This window comes from Elgaria multicarinata, chromosome 19 (genome assembly GCF_023053635.1).
Source record: "Elgaria multicarinata webbii isolate HBS135686 ecotype San Diego chromosome 19, rElgMul1.1.pri, whole genome shotgun sequence".
NCBI classification, from domain to species: Eukaryota; Metazoa; Chordata; class Lepidosauria; order Squamata; family Anguidae; genus Elgaria; species Elgaria multicarinata.
In genome coordinates, this window is record NC_086189.1 from 3,488,628 (window position 1) to 3,503,903 (window position 15,276).

At 49.5% G+C, this 15,276-nt stretch overlaps 1 protein-coding gene across 1 annotated transcript in view; it reads right to left on the bottom strand.

Moving 5' to 3' along the window:
* ABCA2 (ATP binding cassette subfamily A member 2) overlaps positions 1-15,276 on the bottom strand; it is an 84,334-nt gene that overhangs the window by 34,067 nt on the left and 34,991 nt on the right. The window contains exons 11-18 of the mRNA XM_063144914.1: positions 14,584-14,712; positions 12,187-12,354; positions 10,950-11,046; positions 9,950-10,123; positions 7,736-7,838; positions 7,425-7,539; positions 2,238-2,428; positions 587-737 (exon numbers count right to left, since the gene is read on the bottom strand). Of these exons, the coding sequence (XP_063000984.1) occupies positions 587-737; positions 2,238-2,428; positions 7,425-7,539; positions 7,736-7,838; positions 9,950-10,123; positions 10,950-11,046; positions 12,187-12,354; positions 14,584-14,712 (1,128 nt within the window). The remainder of the gene's footprint in view (positions 1-586; positions 738-2,237; positions 2,429-7,424; positions 7,540-7,735; positions 7,839-9,949; positions 10,124-10,949; positions 11,047-12,186; positions 12,355-14,583; positions 14,713-15,276) is intronic.

The following is a 15,276-nucleotide window of genomic DNA, read 5'->3' on the forward strand; positions in this document are numbered from 1 at the left end:
TTTGCATGAGGGGTTCTGCTCCTGGGATGGGAACAAGGCGGCCCTTTAAGCCCACTGATCATCTCAGAGGACTTACAGCTCGGCTCCTCTCTCTGGCTTCTGAGATATCAGCAGGTATCACAACATTTTCGATCTCTACATCATAAAGTCCAGAAACTTGCTCTTCTGCAGGGGTGGGGGCAGTTAGGAGGAGCTGTTCTCGAGAACAGTGTGAAAATCTGTGCATGGGCAAAGTGCAGCCCTGGATACAGGCTGGCAATTCCCTGAGGCACAGGAGGGGTGGCAAGGGACACAGGGTTGTGCCTCGATTACGTTCAGACTGAAACAGGTCTGCACAACACTCCCTTGGGACATTTCAAGCAGGGAATTTGCAGCAGGGAGAGAGCATAAATGACCCCCGTTCCGCCTTCTCCTAGCTGCCTGCTAGCAAGTTCAATAACCAGTCGCCTGGGCTCAAGGTGGCCAGGGAGGGGAGAGAGGCAGGTGAGACCCCCCTCAGGGGACCAGGTTTGGCAGAAAGGCTCCCGGTTGCTGACTCGGAGTCACCCAGGAAAGGAATCCAAAGGAAGAAGAGGCAGCTACTCACAGCGATGCATTTCTCGAAGGCCGTGATCTTGTCGTGGGCAACTTCCTCCCGGATGGCCACGTACATGTAAGGCACATAGCTGAGGAAGTAGATGATGCCGCCGCACGCCGAGGCCAGCTTGGCTTTCGAGTAGAGCACAGACACCAGGAAACTGGGGTGGGGGAGAGAGAGAGAGACGGGCATGTCCCACTGGTCCACATTCTTCCGTGGAGGGGGAAGAATGGTCACCCCATCTCTCCAAAGCAACCGCGTTGCCTCGAGGATGATTCACCAACTGCACATTGACTTGGCTGCCAAAGACGAAGCGGTGTACAAGCTCAGAGCTGCGTCCCCAAGCCAGAATCCTGTGCCACTGGGAGGCTGTGCACCCTCCCCGCACACACACACACTGCCTCCCAAGAAGAACATCATGGCAAAGGGGAGACAAACCTGGCCCCATTAATTGGCCAGAGAAGGAACAAGCTGCACGGAGTTTGGTTCGCCCTTCCTGCCAGAAAGAACGATAGGTATTTGGGAACTAAAGACGGGTGCAGTGTTTTGCCTTTTTCTTCCTCCTTTCCCATGACTTTTCCTTTACTGTCGTGTCTTTTAGACTGTAAGCCTGAGGGGCGGGACTGCCTCGTTATCGATCTGTGGAAGCCACTCTCGGTTGTCAGGCAGGGATAAATGCGTCCAATTCGCGGCATCAAGGCCAAATTGCTAAGCTGTTTCTTTAAAGCACTGTCAGCCTGCTCTTTGGTCAAAAAGGTTCCCAGAGCACCTTATGTAGGATCAATAGAAACAAAAGACAGGGCAGAAAAGGAAAAAGGAGAAGTGGAAAAAAGCACACTCAGGTACCAATTCTTAAAGTTAAATGGTGGCCATTTGGAGGCCAAATGAGGGAAAGGAGAAACCCCAAGAAGCTGGTCTTTCAGTAGGGGTGATGGAACAACCCCACTTCTCATCTCTCCCTCTGCTGCAGCTTGATGGGATGGATGGAAACTTTTCGCAATGCAGTTGAGAGTTTCTCTGTTATCACTGAACTGCCTGGACTGGAACACTTCTGACAGCAGGAACAGCTCACATGTCTGAATGCAACTCCACATGACACAACACAATCCCTGCATGTAAAAAACTAGCCTATCAGGGAGAAGGGTTCTCACCTCAACTTCTCCCTGACATACTAGATTTCTACGTTCAGGGATGGTTTGGCTGGTGTGTGTGTGTGTGTGTATGTGTATGTATATATAGAGACAGAGAGAGAGAGAGAGAGTGTGTATTCAATCTTGTTAGCCTTTACCTGCAGTTGTAAGTGATGCCACCTGAATACGAGAGCCACACCAAGTGAGAAAACTAGACCAGAGAAACTTGAGCTGTGAACCAGGAAGTCCCTAGTTTAAATTTCACTTCTGCCACACAGATGGCCATTCTTATCACCATCATCATAAGGTCTAGAAATGTAATTATTTTTTAAAAAGTACCCACAATATAAGGATAATAGTAATGCTTGCCTACCTCACAGGACTGTTGTAAGGAATGCTAAGGGTGTACGCAATATGCTTGGCACGCTACACAAATGTGCATGATGATGATGCACGCTGCTTCCCCTTGTGCCCTTGTCCACATTCTGTGGCTGCCCACGTGGCTTCCTCCCCCTCAGGCTCCTACTCACCAGAACATGATGGTGGCCACAGCGTAGATGGCGAGGAAGAGCCAAATGATGAAGACATCGCTGTGCATCAGAACTTTCCCGTACTTGAGGATGGCGGTCAGGGCCGTGACCGAGATGGACAGCTGGACAAAGCCCGTGATGAACCAGGCCACCCAGTGGACGGCGTTGTTCAGCCCCATCATTTTCATCACCTGTGGGATGGAAACCAAGTCACCCGACAGGTCCAGAGCCCTCCCCAGAATGCAGCTTTCAGAGTCCAATCAGCCCCCATATTGAGAGGGGAGAGATAATGGCACACTGGCAGGTCATGGACACCTCTGTTGGCACCCGCTAGGCGCCCTGCCCCTCCAGATTTGTATTTTATTTCTGAAGATGTTTTAAAATTGATGTTGCTTTAGATCTTTATTTGGGTTCAAAACAAAGGGTTTGTGTTTTATAGCTCAAGGCCTTGGATCCTTGGGCAAGTGACTTCTCTTTCCATCTCCCCAGTGGGCCTTCTGGGAGAAAACTTCTGGGAGAACTACAACTTCAATCGCAGCTTTTAAAGCTCAACTAAAAACTTTTCTTTTTCCTAAAGCTTTTAAAACTTGATGTTGTGCAGACTTTATACTGTTAGTTTTACCCTACCCTGTGCCTGCTTACCCTACCCTGTGCCTGTTTGCATTCTCTTCCCCTCCTTATTGTTTTACTATGATTTTATTAGATTGTAAGCCTATGCGGCAGAGTCTTGCTATTTACTGTTTTACTCTGTACAGCACCATGTACATTGATGGTGCTATATAAATAAATAATAATAAGAAGAAGAAGAAAGAATGTTTGGTGACCAGCCACGCCCACCACAGCCACCATTTTACCAACAAAGAAGCTCCCCTTGGCAGCCATCTTGTGAAAGCGCTCACAACACTCTCAAAACGGCAAATGTGCCCACCGACCCAAAAAGCTTGAGGACTCCTGAAGTGTAAACTGTCATTTGTGTATTTGTGGCCAGGGAGTGGTGGAAGAAATGGTTTGTTGTGTATTATATTGTATTATTTATTTATTTGTTTATTAAAACATTTATTATCTGTACAATTTCCTGAGGATTTTGAAAGAGATTCTCAAGAAAACTCTTCTCCTGAACACCAGGGAAAAAGCTGTCACTTATTGGGTGTTGCTGATAAATACATTGCATAGAAGATTTCTATGTTTGCCGTAGCAGCCCAACGGATTAGATATAAATGTATTCCACGGAACTGTCAGGACTGCAGCCATAGATAGATCTTTTGTCCTCTTAAACCTTGTGTCTCCAGAAAAATTGGACTGCAACTTCCAGTATCCTTTGTAGCTGAACACATCTGGAGGGCACCAAGTTGGGGAATGTTGGACGAAGCTGTAAGGGATTTTAACTAATAAATCTGACTGAACGGCTGCCCCTAGCCCCACCCCACCTAAAACTCCTACACTGTTTTCTCACTTGGTGAAAAATAACAAGCGCAAAGTAACGTTTGGTACAGTCATAACATACGTGCAATAGCCGATCTCCTGTTACTCTTGATGTGTAAAACTAAAACTAAACAGTAAGTAAAAAAATATGATAAATGAAACGCAGCTAATAAAAACACGATCTCCACAGTGGCTTTAAAAGTGTGTGTGTTTTCCTTTTCTTTTTAAGCTGGGGAGAAGTTTTTTAAAAAGTCTTTGCTTGGTGCCAAAATGACATCAGCGTAGGTACCAGATGCCGCAATTCTGGGAGAGAGCTCTGGAGATGGGATGCCACCACTGAGAATGCCCTGTCCTCAGTTAGCCAGGGCCAAAGGAGAAACTGAGGCTAGCTGCTTCTCTCTCTCTCTCTCTCTCTCTCTCAACCGCAGACACAGAAACTGTAAAGTGAGAATAGTAACAGAAGAAGAGCCGTGATGGATCAGACCAAGAGTCCATCTAGCCCAGCACTCTGCTCACACAGTAGCCAACCAGCTGCCCACGGGGAACCCACACGTATGACAGGAGTGCAACAGCACCCTCCTGCCCATGTTCCCCAGCATACTGCCTCTGACCCCGGGGGCAGCACATAGCCGTCAGGGCTAGTAGCCCTCGATAGCCTCGGTAACACTGACCTACTTTACAGAGCTGCTGCAAGGTTGGATGGCTAATGCATAAGAGGTGAGCGCTGAGCCTCGTTATCGCTACCGCCGGGCAACCCGTAATGTTCTGGGTCAGGAGCAAGCAAGGCGAGCCGGAGCGCTCGGTTCACAGCTCAGCAATGCTTTGCCGTCCCCCAAGGGGAGGCCGCTCGCTGTCTGAAAGCCTCAATCTAGGCCCTTAAACAACCATTTGTCATATCGACCCACCTGCGCTGGGCCTGCCAGGCTCCTCACCCAACTCTTTCCCCAGTGGCTGAGCTCAGCAGTCAATTAGCCAGAGACGGGACGTCAGCTGGAGCTGAGTTGGGGCTCGCCACAAAATTAGGATGTTCCAAGCAGAAACATATGGCGAATGGCTTTTGCAACTCTGCACAGAGAGCCTGCCTAGAGCTTCAGACCAACGGAAGAGGCTAAACGGAGAGCGCGGATCCGCTCCCTGCGTGGTACACACTCGTTTCTTTGGTCCCAGTTCTATCTCTGGGCCAACAGGCTTTGCAGTCGGGACGTGCGAGACTGGGAATTGAGACTCTGTGCACGATGCGGCCACGGAATCCCCAGGCCTTGGCGGCTATTTTGCAGGGCAGCCACCACATGGTGCTCTGCCCTTGTGTCAATGCCGGAGAGTCCTTTGACAAGTAGGGAATATACAGCTGTGCTGGATGTAGTGTGGAGAGGATGAAACTGACAAGGATATTGACAAGAGGGGATACAGCTCTGCGATCGTGTGCACTTGTGATCCTGCACACTTGTGCAAGATCGCCATTCTTTAAAAATATTACAACACCAGTTCTTCAAATTTCAACATTGCCTTCCCCTCTTGCACGAATTGTCATCATTTTGCAAAAACAAAAAACAAAATAAACTGGCTACTGTTATTGAATCAACACAGCAAGAGAAAATGAATTAAATCCACAGGGCAGAACTGGAAAAATCTGTCTTGTTTTCACCCCACAAACAGAATTCTCCAAGGACAGGCTGCACAGAACTGAAGACGGAAGGTTGAATTTTCAAGGGTCCATAAAGATTTGTTCAGATAGTATTGGCTTAGTCTTACATCCAAACCTGCACCCTCAACCTCAATAGCTGATGAAATCTGGAAACTTTTTTTAAAAAATGAAATTCAGTTGGCTGTAGCAACAACGATTCAGCTAAACTGCATGGAAGCCACAGAATTAAGAGTATTCTCCTACACGTTCCCCTTTATTAAGGGATCGTTCCATGACTGTGCCCTTTAACAGGTCGTATTTTGCAGTTTGCATCTGTTTTGTGCGCTTCATGGCATTGTTTTCACTGATGTCTTCATGTAACTCAGCCTTAAGAACATCAGAAGTACCATGCTGGATCAGACCAAGGGTCCATCTAGTCCAGCACTCTGCTCACACAGTGGCCAACCAGCCATCGGCCAGAGATGAACAAGCAGGAAATGGTGCAACAGCACCCCCCGGCCCATGTTCCCCAGCAACTGGTGCACACAGGCTTACTGCCTCGGATACTGGAGGTAGCACACAACCATCAGGGCTAGTAGCCTTTGATAGCCTTTGCCTCCAGGAATATATCCAACCCCCTTTTAAAGCCATCCAAATTGTGGCCATCACTACATCTTGTGGTAATGAGTTCCATAATTTAACTATGCGCTGTGTGAAGAAGTACTTCGTTTTATTTGTCCTGGATCTCCCACAAGCCTTCTGCAACCTGGTGTCCTCCAGATGTGTTGGACCACACAACAACAGCAGCAACAACAATAATATGAACAACAACAATTGTCCAACTCCACATCTGGAGTCCAATGGATCAGAGAAGCACCAGGCTGAGGAAGGAGGAATTAACAGGATTCAGGGATCTCCTCTCCAGGCCAGAGGAGTTACTGAAATGAGATTGGAACATTCGCCGCCTTGTTCAGAGACCTACAACTCCCTTTATAGGCAGCTTGTCTGACTCTCCTTTCCACTGCTCAACGCCAGGAGGAATCTCTCTTGGCAGCCAGTATCCTCTGCCAGCCTTCCTCTCTCCCTTGGCACAGAGGAAGCCACGCGCCCGGCTACTGGGAACCCCGGCGACTTACAGGCAGCGCAAGCTGGCTCCGCGCCCCGGCCACTTCATCATGGCCTCGTTAAGCGGAGAGCCAGCAGAGCGTGGCACTGCCAACATACAGGAACGGGCAGGAGGAGGCCGCTGGCACGAACAGGAGGCCACTTTCTGGGATTGGACGCAGGGAGTGCTTGGAAGAGAATCCAGCTTAGATCTAAGGACGGGCTCAGAGTTGAGCCCCCAAACTGCTTTGCAGTGTCAGCATCCAGCCTGGGAAATTGGAGCCTGGGAAAATTCCAAACTCTTAGGAGTTTCGCAGTGGCGGACAAGGCACTGGGAATCTATTCTTCTACCTACTCATGGATGTCTACTATTCAGTGGACAACATGAAGTCAAAGGGGGGTGTGTGTGCCACAGCCTTGGCTAAGGGCAGCCTTGAGTTTCCAACTACAGATGGGCAAACAACCAATGTTCGAGACAGCTGCAGTTGCCTCGCTGCTCGTCTCGTGCCGCGTTCCCATTCGTGTTGGCTCTCGGCGCTCGCTTTGCGCGAATGGGAAACTTGCGCCAATAGAACAGGAGATTTGCGCAGGTCTCCAGAAATCTTCTCTGTAGGCTAAAACAGGGTTGGTTCAGTCTAATGGGGAAATCTGTGCAAGTTGGGAAACCTGCATGAATCCAACTGAGAACCAGGAATGAGACGAACTCGAGCACAACTTGCAAATATGTTGGGTGGGCAGGTGGTCACGTTTGGAGCTTCTAACAGGACGCGCGCCCATGCAAGCAAAAGCCAAAAACAGTCTCAAGAACTTAAGAGCCATAAAAAGCTATCTAGTCAGCCTCCTGTTTCCTCCTGTGGCCAACCAGACACCTCTGGAACAGGAGACCAGCGAGGTGCGAACCCAACTGCCGCCTGCTGCTTCTGAACATGGAGGCTTCCTTTGGCCACTGTGACTCTCCCCGGTGTCAGGGGGCCGCAGGAGGCCGTATGCCCTGCCCGCCATTTCCCCCAGCCCTAGAATCGCCGTGGTGGTCCTACCTCTTTCAAGCGGTGCTCCTTCTCTGCCACTATGTGCTGGATCATCATGGCCACCGAGTAGACCCAGGAAATGACCATGCAGAGGGGCATCATGTGCTCAATGACAAACAGGAAGCTGGGGAGAGGAAGAGGTGGGGCATCACCTATAGCAGAGGTGCACAAACTCAACCCTGAGGGCCACCTTGGCCATTACATGCAGCTGTTGCTGCATGTAAACGTGCACACACAGGCATTCACGGCACAGAATCACCAGCTCTCAAGGTTCTGCACATCCCAGAACTTCTCACATAAGCACACACAAGAGTACTCACTCGTCGCGGGTGTAACAGGGGTAGGGAAACATCTGGACATAATTCCCGGGTTCAACCACGTCGTGGCCCACAAAGGTGTTGATGATGGCTCGTTCCATCATATCTTTTGAGGGAGAGGGAGAGGCAGAGAGAGGAAGACAACAGACATCTATCAACGCTCTTTCTCAGTACATAGAATCATAGAATAGCAGAGTTGGAAGGGGCCTACAAGGCCATCGAGTCCAACCCCCTGCTCGATGCAGGAATCCACTCTAAAGCATCCCTGACAGATGGTTGCCCAGCTGCCTCTTGAAGGCCTCTAGTGTGGGAGAGCCCACAACCTCCCTAGGTAACTGGTTCCATTGTCGTACTGCTCTAACAGTCAGGAAGTTTTTCCTGATGTCCAGCTGGAATCTGGCTTCCTTTAACTTGAGCCCATTATTCCGTGTCCGTATCTATCAGTAGCTTTAAAACCAGTCTTATATAAATGCAAAAGAGTCTCTAAGTGGGCATCGAGGTAACTTCACTGGGGCAGGACAGCGTGGCATGATTTCTGTTGCCCTTCAGAACCGCCCCTCCAGGTGGCCAGGCAGCGGCATTGCAGCTACCAGTTCAGCTGGGATCAGGTGACGCCAAGGGGCCAATCCGACTGCCCTGCTCCTAGAAAGTTTCTGACATTGACTCAGTGCTTGAGGCTGAACAAGTTGCTTGGCCCATTCCGTTGGCTGCATTTGCCCCTGGAGGCTGATCCAACAACAAACACCATGAATAGGACTACAACTGAAATTCTTTGGTGGTGCTGTCGCCTCAATTTCCACTGCGGTCGTTTCTGCTGCTGAAAAGGCAAGCCGCACTGGAAGGCAAGGTGGATGGCCTCTTCAGCATGCCAAGTATATATAAAAAAAGGATTCTGCAAATGACAGGGATGTTGGAGAAATCTGCAACAGAATTAGATGAGTTCGGATTTCTATGACTCCAAACTATCACTTCCACAGTAGACCAGATTTCACAAGTCACACAGATTCTGTTGAATCATAGAATCATAGAATCATAGAATAGCAGAGTTGGAAGGGGCCTACAAGGCCATCGAGTCCAACCCCCTGCTCAATGCAGGAATCCACCCTAAAGCATCCCTGACAGATGGTTGTCCAGCTGCCTCTTGAATGCCTCTAGTGTGGGAGAGCCCACAACCTCCCTAGGTAGCTGATTCCACCGTCGCACTGCTCTAACAGTCAGGAAGTTTTTCCTGATGTCCAGCCGGAATCTGGCTTCCTTTAACTTGAGCCCGTTATTCCGTGTCCTGCACTCTGGGAGGATCGAGAAGAGATCCTGGCCCTCCTCTGTGTGACAACCTTTTAAGTATTTGAAGAGTGCTCTCATGTCTCCCCTCAATCTTCTCTTCTCCAGGCTAAACATGCCCAGTTCTTTCAGTCTCTCTTCATAGGGCTTTGTTTCTAGACCTCTGATCATCCTCGTTGCCCTCTTCTGAACACGCTCCAGCTTGTCTGCGTCCTTCTTGAATTGTGGAGCCCAGAACTGAAATTGACATGCGGAATGGCTTTTCTTTTTTTTACTTTCTATAATTTTACACAAATTTTATCACAGAAAAATATGCAAACAAATTTTAAAAAAACGCCGGCTGAAAATGCACACTTCCCCCATAGGCTAAAGTATGAAAATGCGCATTTTGGACGGATTTGCACATTTCTGCAAGTGTGAATTTTGCAAATGGGGAAAAATCCAATTCTGTTAATGAGTGGACACCAGAATGAAAGGCAGCTGGAGAAGGTTGTCAAGGACTACTAGCCCTGATGGTTATGGGCTACCTCCAGTATCTGAGGCAGAAAGCCTGAGTGCACCAGTTGATGGGGAACATGGGCTGGGAGGGTGCTGTTGCACTCCTATCCTGCCTTGTTGGTCCCTGGTCTACCGCTGGTCGGCCACTGTGTGAACAGAGTGCTGGACTAGATGGACCCTCAGGGCTCTTCTTATATTTTTATCCATGAAATGTGGATGGAACAGATTTTACAAAATACAAACATCCCTAGCAAGGGATACCCTACCGGGGATTTCATTACCCTACAGTCCGAGGATGTAACCGCACAGACAGGGCATTGGGAGAAGCAGAAGAAGATGCAACAACAGCTCCCGCTGTTGAAGATGGAGAAGAGAATTGGCCATATTTGGGGCTGCAGCACACAGCTAAAAACAAGAAGAGGCTCAGGATGTGCTCACCCTGGATCCACACAAATCCGTAGAGGAAATAGAAACGGCCTCCGGTGTTGGGTCCAGGCCGCCAATATGCCCGACGAATCTCGTTGGTCTTTTCCGTGAAGCTGGAATTTTGCCGGATCTTGTACATGACGTGGGGAGGGAGGGTGCCATCCTTGTTGGTTTGGAAGATCACACCTTCATTGGGGGGTGGCGGGAGAAAACACACAATAAGGGCAACAGAGAAAGAGAACGGCAAACCATGATGCATCGGACCAAGGAAGGCAAGAGGAAGCGCGCAGCTGGACCGGACCAAAGGCCTCGCAGGTCCAGCAAAAGGTTTCCCAGAAGCAAGACGTGAGACCACAGCGCAGTCCCATGGTTGCTTTCCGGCTTGCTGCCACAGACCCCAGAAGCAAATAGTGGTTGGTTGGTTGGTTTTTATCTGTGCAACAGGCAGCATCCTCGGATGCCAGCCATCTTCTTTTGTTTTTTTTAAGAGCATGTTTCTAGTCCTTATGACCGCAAAATCTGCCTGAAAACTCTACAGATGCCAGCTGGCAGAACAAAGGTTGAGACCCTGCAGGAACATAGAAAACAGGCACGGAATGTAGCATCGGGCACAAGAAACATCTCGCCTTCTAATATAGAAGAAAAAACAAGTTTCTAGCCTAAAGGTATGCGGGAAAGCCCGCAAGCCATGGCTGCTGACATCTGAGAAGCCAGAAGGTGTTGGTGAAAGAGATTTCCAGTGGCTTTGGGGGTGGGGTGGAGTTTACATTCTCCATTTCCCACTCAATGATCAGCAATGAGAAATGAGGTGTGTAAAATGGCTCGGTGTGGACGATTTACCAACTTGCTCCAACTCTCAGCGTTGGGCATCAGGTTGGGAAAGGCTGACTAAACCAACCGCAGGTAGAAAGGCCGGGCCGTGAAGCCTCTCCGTCCTGGGCTAGTGCTAGTGGGAAGAGAGGCAAGCTGATTGCGTCAGGAGAGGGGGAGGGGAAAGGAGGAAGAACCGTACTGGCAAACACGGTGACGTTGTCTTGGTAGGCCTGGTTGAGCGTGTAGTTGACTATGCTCTCCTCATCCAGAAAGCCCTTGAAGATGTCCACACTGACCTGGTGGGGAGCAAAGAGACTTTGTGAGGGCGATACGCAACCGGGGATACGCATCCCGTCTGTCACTCTGCTCTGAGGCAAACCCAGGCGCCCAGCTGCCATGGAGCCAAGACATCCAAGCACAAGTGGGAATGGGGCATTATTTATTTATTGTTTATTTATTTACAATATTTATATACCGCTCCACATCAAAAATAGATTCTGGAGCAGTGAACATAGGAATAAAAGCATGAAAAGATTTATGTATTTAAAAAAGAATAAAACAACAAATTAAAATTGATCATTTAAAAGGAAGTCATAGAATAGTAGAATAGTAGAGTTGGAAGGGGCCTCTAAGGCCATCGAGTCCAACCCCCTGCTCAATGCAGGAATCCACCCTAAAGCATCCCCGACAGATGCTTGTCCAGCTGCCTCTTGAAGGCCTCTAGTGTGGGAGAACCCACCACCTCCCTAGGTAACTGGTTCCATTGTCATCCTGCTCTAACAGTCAGGAAGTTTTTCCTGATGTCCAGCCGGAATGTGGCTTCCTGTTACTTGAGCCCATTATTCCATGTCCAAGTATTATGTTTGGAACTGAGGGTGATTCCTGGATCCACCTATGACCGGATCTGCTCCAAACTTTGAGCATCTCACATCACCAGATATGTTTAATGGAACAGAACCAAATGCAATTGGGATCTGTGGTTTTGTATTTCCAGAGTTTTGTAACACCTTTTTAAAAATTCATTAATTAAAAGTTTTAAAACTATTCTTTTTCTTTTTAAACAACATATTATTTTTCAGAATGGAATAATAAAGTCCCTTGTAATGCTTTTAAAGATGTGAAGTGGTGTTTTTATATATTTATTTCTGTTTTAAAACAGAGAAAACTCCTCACAGAGTTTTGGGGCGGGGGTTGTTTGTTTTTTTGCTTTTTGAAATTGTGCACCACAAACACTTCCCTGCATCCTAACATCTGCAATCTCCACCAGCATTTAGGGGGACGTGGTCCCCTCCAGACATGTGGTATAATGTGTGTCCCGTTGTTCCTCCAACACACATGGAGCACACCAGGCTGGCAAAGGCTGCGATGTCAGAACGTCAATGGCGGAGCAGAACCAAGCGAGTGGGCTAATCCAGAGCCAGGCCAGGGACCCCTACCTTGGACATGAACTGGATCCAGCCGCAGGCAGCGTTGTCGATGGTGTCCAGCTGCTGCAGGAGAGTGCTGGTGTTGGGCAGAGAGAAGTTGCTGTCCATGAGGTTGTGGAGCACGTCGCCGTCTGAGACATTCAGGATTTCGGGATGCTTGTGTAGGTCGGCAGCGATCTGCAGGCAGCAGACAAATGTAGCAGGGAGAGGGGCAGAGAGGCAGCTCCTGCACGTACGCACATGCTCACACCACAGGGTGATGTCATTTGAACCTCGGGGGGCCATAGCAGGAAAGGCCCTGCTCCTAGCGGAGGGCAGTGTGACCTCAAACAAGGATGGCGTCAGGGGTGAAGCCTCTCTCCCATTTTTCCAGCTCTTGTTCATGCACGCTATGTTCAAAGCGCAGGCAAGGGATCCAGTAGACCCTGCAAGGAGACTTGTGGCACCGTCCTTTGGAGAGAGGCGTTGGCTCTCTCTAGGACAGGAGGGGGCAACACGAGGCACGCGGCCCCCTGCTCCCCCGCTCCAGTCGCTGCAGAATTTGCCGGTGGAAGCAGGAACAAGACACCACCCTGCTGCCTCTTCACTTTAAAAGAAGGGGCAGAGAGAGCTAGGCATCATTTTAGTCCAAATTCATGCTCCCCCTGAAGGAGGGAGATGGCCCACGGTGGGAAATTGCCCCCGGAGCCTCTGGAGTTGCCCACCCCTGCCCGAGAGATTCACGGCCCGCCCCCGAAGAACCGTCCACTCCGTCAGTCGAGATCCTATTGGACTGTTGCTCAGTGGCGGAGCCCCAGCTGCACCCAGGGAAGATCCCAGGTTCAACCCAGGCAGCACTTCTGGTTAAAAGAATAGCAAGGGGCAGGAGGTGGGTAGACGATGCTTCTCTGCCTGGATGTCTGGAGAGCCATTGCCAGGGCGCGTAGGCACTCCTGGGCAAGATGGACAAAGATTCAGCAGCGTCCGAAATCCCTGTGCCCGCACAGGAAGGATCTGCTTGGCTGAACTGAGGGCTCAGTTTCAAGAAGGCCTGAAAGGGAGTGCCTACATCTGCCTTCCCCAACCTTTGCCATCCAGTCGGGCTGAAGAACGCCAGCCTCCATAAAGGGGCAGGCTGGCTTATTCATCAGCCGCGCAGGAGGCCGGAGCTGGCAGGGTTCCCCTGAGCAGCTGGGTTGAAAACAATATCTCCTCCACGGTATTTCCTTACAGCTCCAGACATAAAAGGGACTAGAGGCTTACTAAATACGGCTGAAATTACAAGTTGTACATCTAATAAGCTATATGTGGACTCAACTCCTTCTTTCCTTAACCTTCCAAAATATCTGGTTGATGATGGGCCTGTTCAGAAGACCCCTTAAACCCTGCTGGTTAAGGCTTTTGGTTAAGCAGCAGGGTTTAAGGGGTCTTCTGCAACGTGTTTTGCTAAACGGCTTGTGGTTAAGTGCTAACCCCAGAGAACCCGTTTCACTAACCCCAGAGCCTGAAGGGTCATTCCTGGGCAAAGGTTAAATGTGCTCCCCTCGGCACATTGCACGGGGCGCCTTCAGGTTATCCCCAAGGAAGCCAGAGGCTATTTTTTTTTGCAACCTTTTACTTTTGGAAGTCATCACTCACTTTAGTTTAGAATGTGAAGTCTGCTCTGACATTAGGAAAATCTATATCTTTCCTTTTGCTGGTTTGGATGAAAGGAAGCTCACTCTTTCAAAAGCTGCATTTTTTATTGAACGATTTTAATACATATCTAACTTTTAGAACTGCCAAACGTCTTGTGCTGGCCCTGCACTTCTGGGCAAAGGCCGAGGGGATGAATGTAATACATCTATGTGAAACTGTATAATGGCTGGCTGCTAATTACAATAAACTTGACTTGACTTACTAAATAAATAAAAGCAGCCAGCCAGTGCAACGTAGCAGTTGAAGTGTCTGATTGGGTCTAGAGAGACTTGAAGTTCTAGTGTCCCCGTTCGGGACTCTCTGCCCTAACCTACCGCACAGGGTTGTTGTGAGGATGAAAACATGGAGAGGAAGAGGGAGAGGAGGCACGCTGTCTTGGGTTCCTTGGAGGAAAAGGTGGAGCATCAATGGAAGAAAGAAAATAAAGCGCAGCAAGGGGCCAGGAACCCTCACAGAGCCGCTTGTGGCCGCAGGATATTCCAGGAAAGATACCCTTAACCCACAGTGGAAACACAGGCACCCCTCTTCCCTGGAATGCGCTGTGGGATTCTGGGACAGCACCAGAACTCATATCAATATCATCCTATGTGGTTTTGTCCTCTGTTTGGGTCCAAGCCTTTGCTACAGCTGCGTGTTGCTACAGCTGTGGGACGGGTACTCCCGTTGTCCGTTCCACTGTTACCCAGGTAGGGCAGAAGGGGAAGAAGACCTATCCCACCATTGCCGTACCTGTTGCAGCCAGCGGATCCGTTGCTGCAGCTTGCCCTCCTCTACGAAGCTGCGGATCTCAGCCGAGATGTTCAGCCACACCTGGGCGTAGCGGGTCACGTTCCCGACGAAGGCAAAGGTCTCGTTGGCCTGCAGCATGAGAAGGGCCAAGGACAGAGGAACACGTCATCCAACGGAAGGGACACCAAAACCAGGAGCATGAGCAACACATGCACACGCCCTGCAAATTACTTCTAGGGCTGGGGCTATAAAAATAGGGCACACATTTAAGCTTTGGGAATGGAAGAACTGCCTTCCTGGATTAAAATCAAGGAAGCTTCCTGCGCTGAGAGGCACCCAAACCAGGCAGGGAGAAGGTGACTGTCTGGTCACGTCCTCAGCAATTGGCATTCGGAGCGTGACTCATTTCTCTGGGACACTAAAGTTCCACGGAGCTATGGCAAAACCTCTTTCATTCAGGCCAAGGCCTGAATTCAATTTCAGGGTAGCTCTTGGGGGCCACATTCCAGTGGCAGGCGGAGCCAAATGCTCCGAAGCGGGTCAGATTCAGACCAAAGTGGCCTGAATCAGGCTAGGAGTGCTTCAGGCCAATCTGGGTTGCCCCTTGCTCATGAAATGTTGTGTACGTGACTGCTTCATGGCCTCCATTTCCAGAAGATTTTATGGAATACACTAAAAAGCCTTGCTCAATCT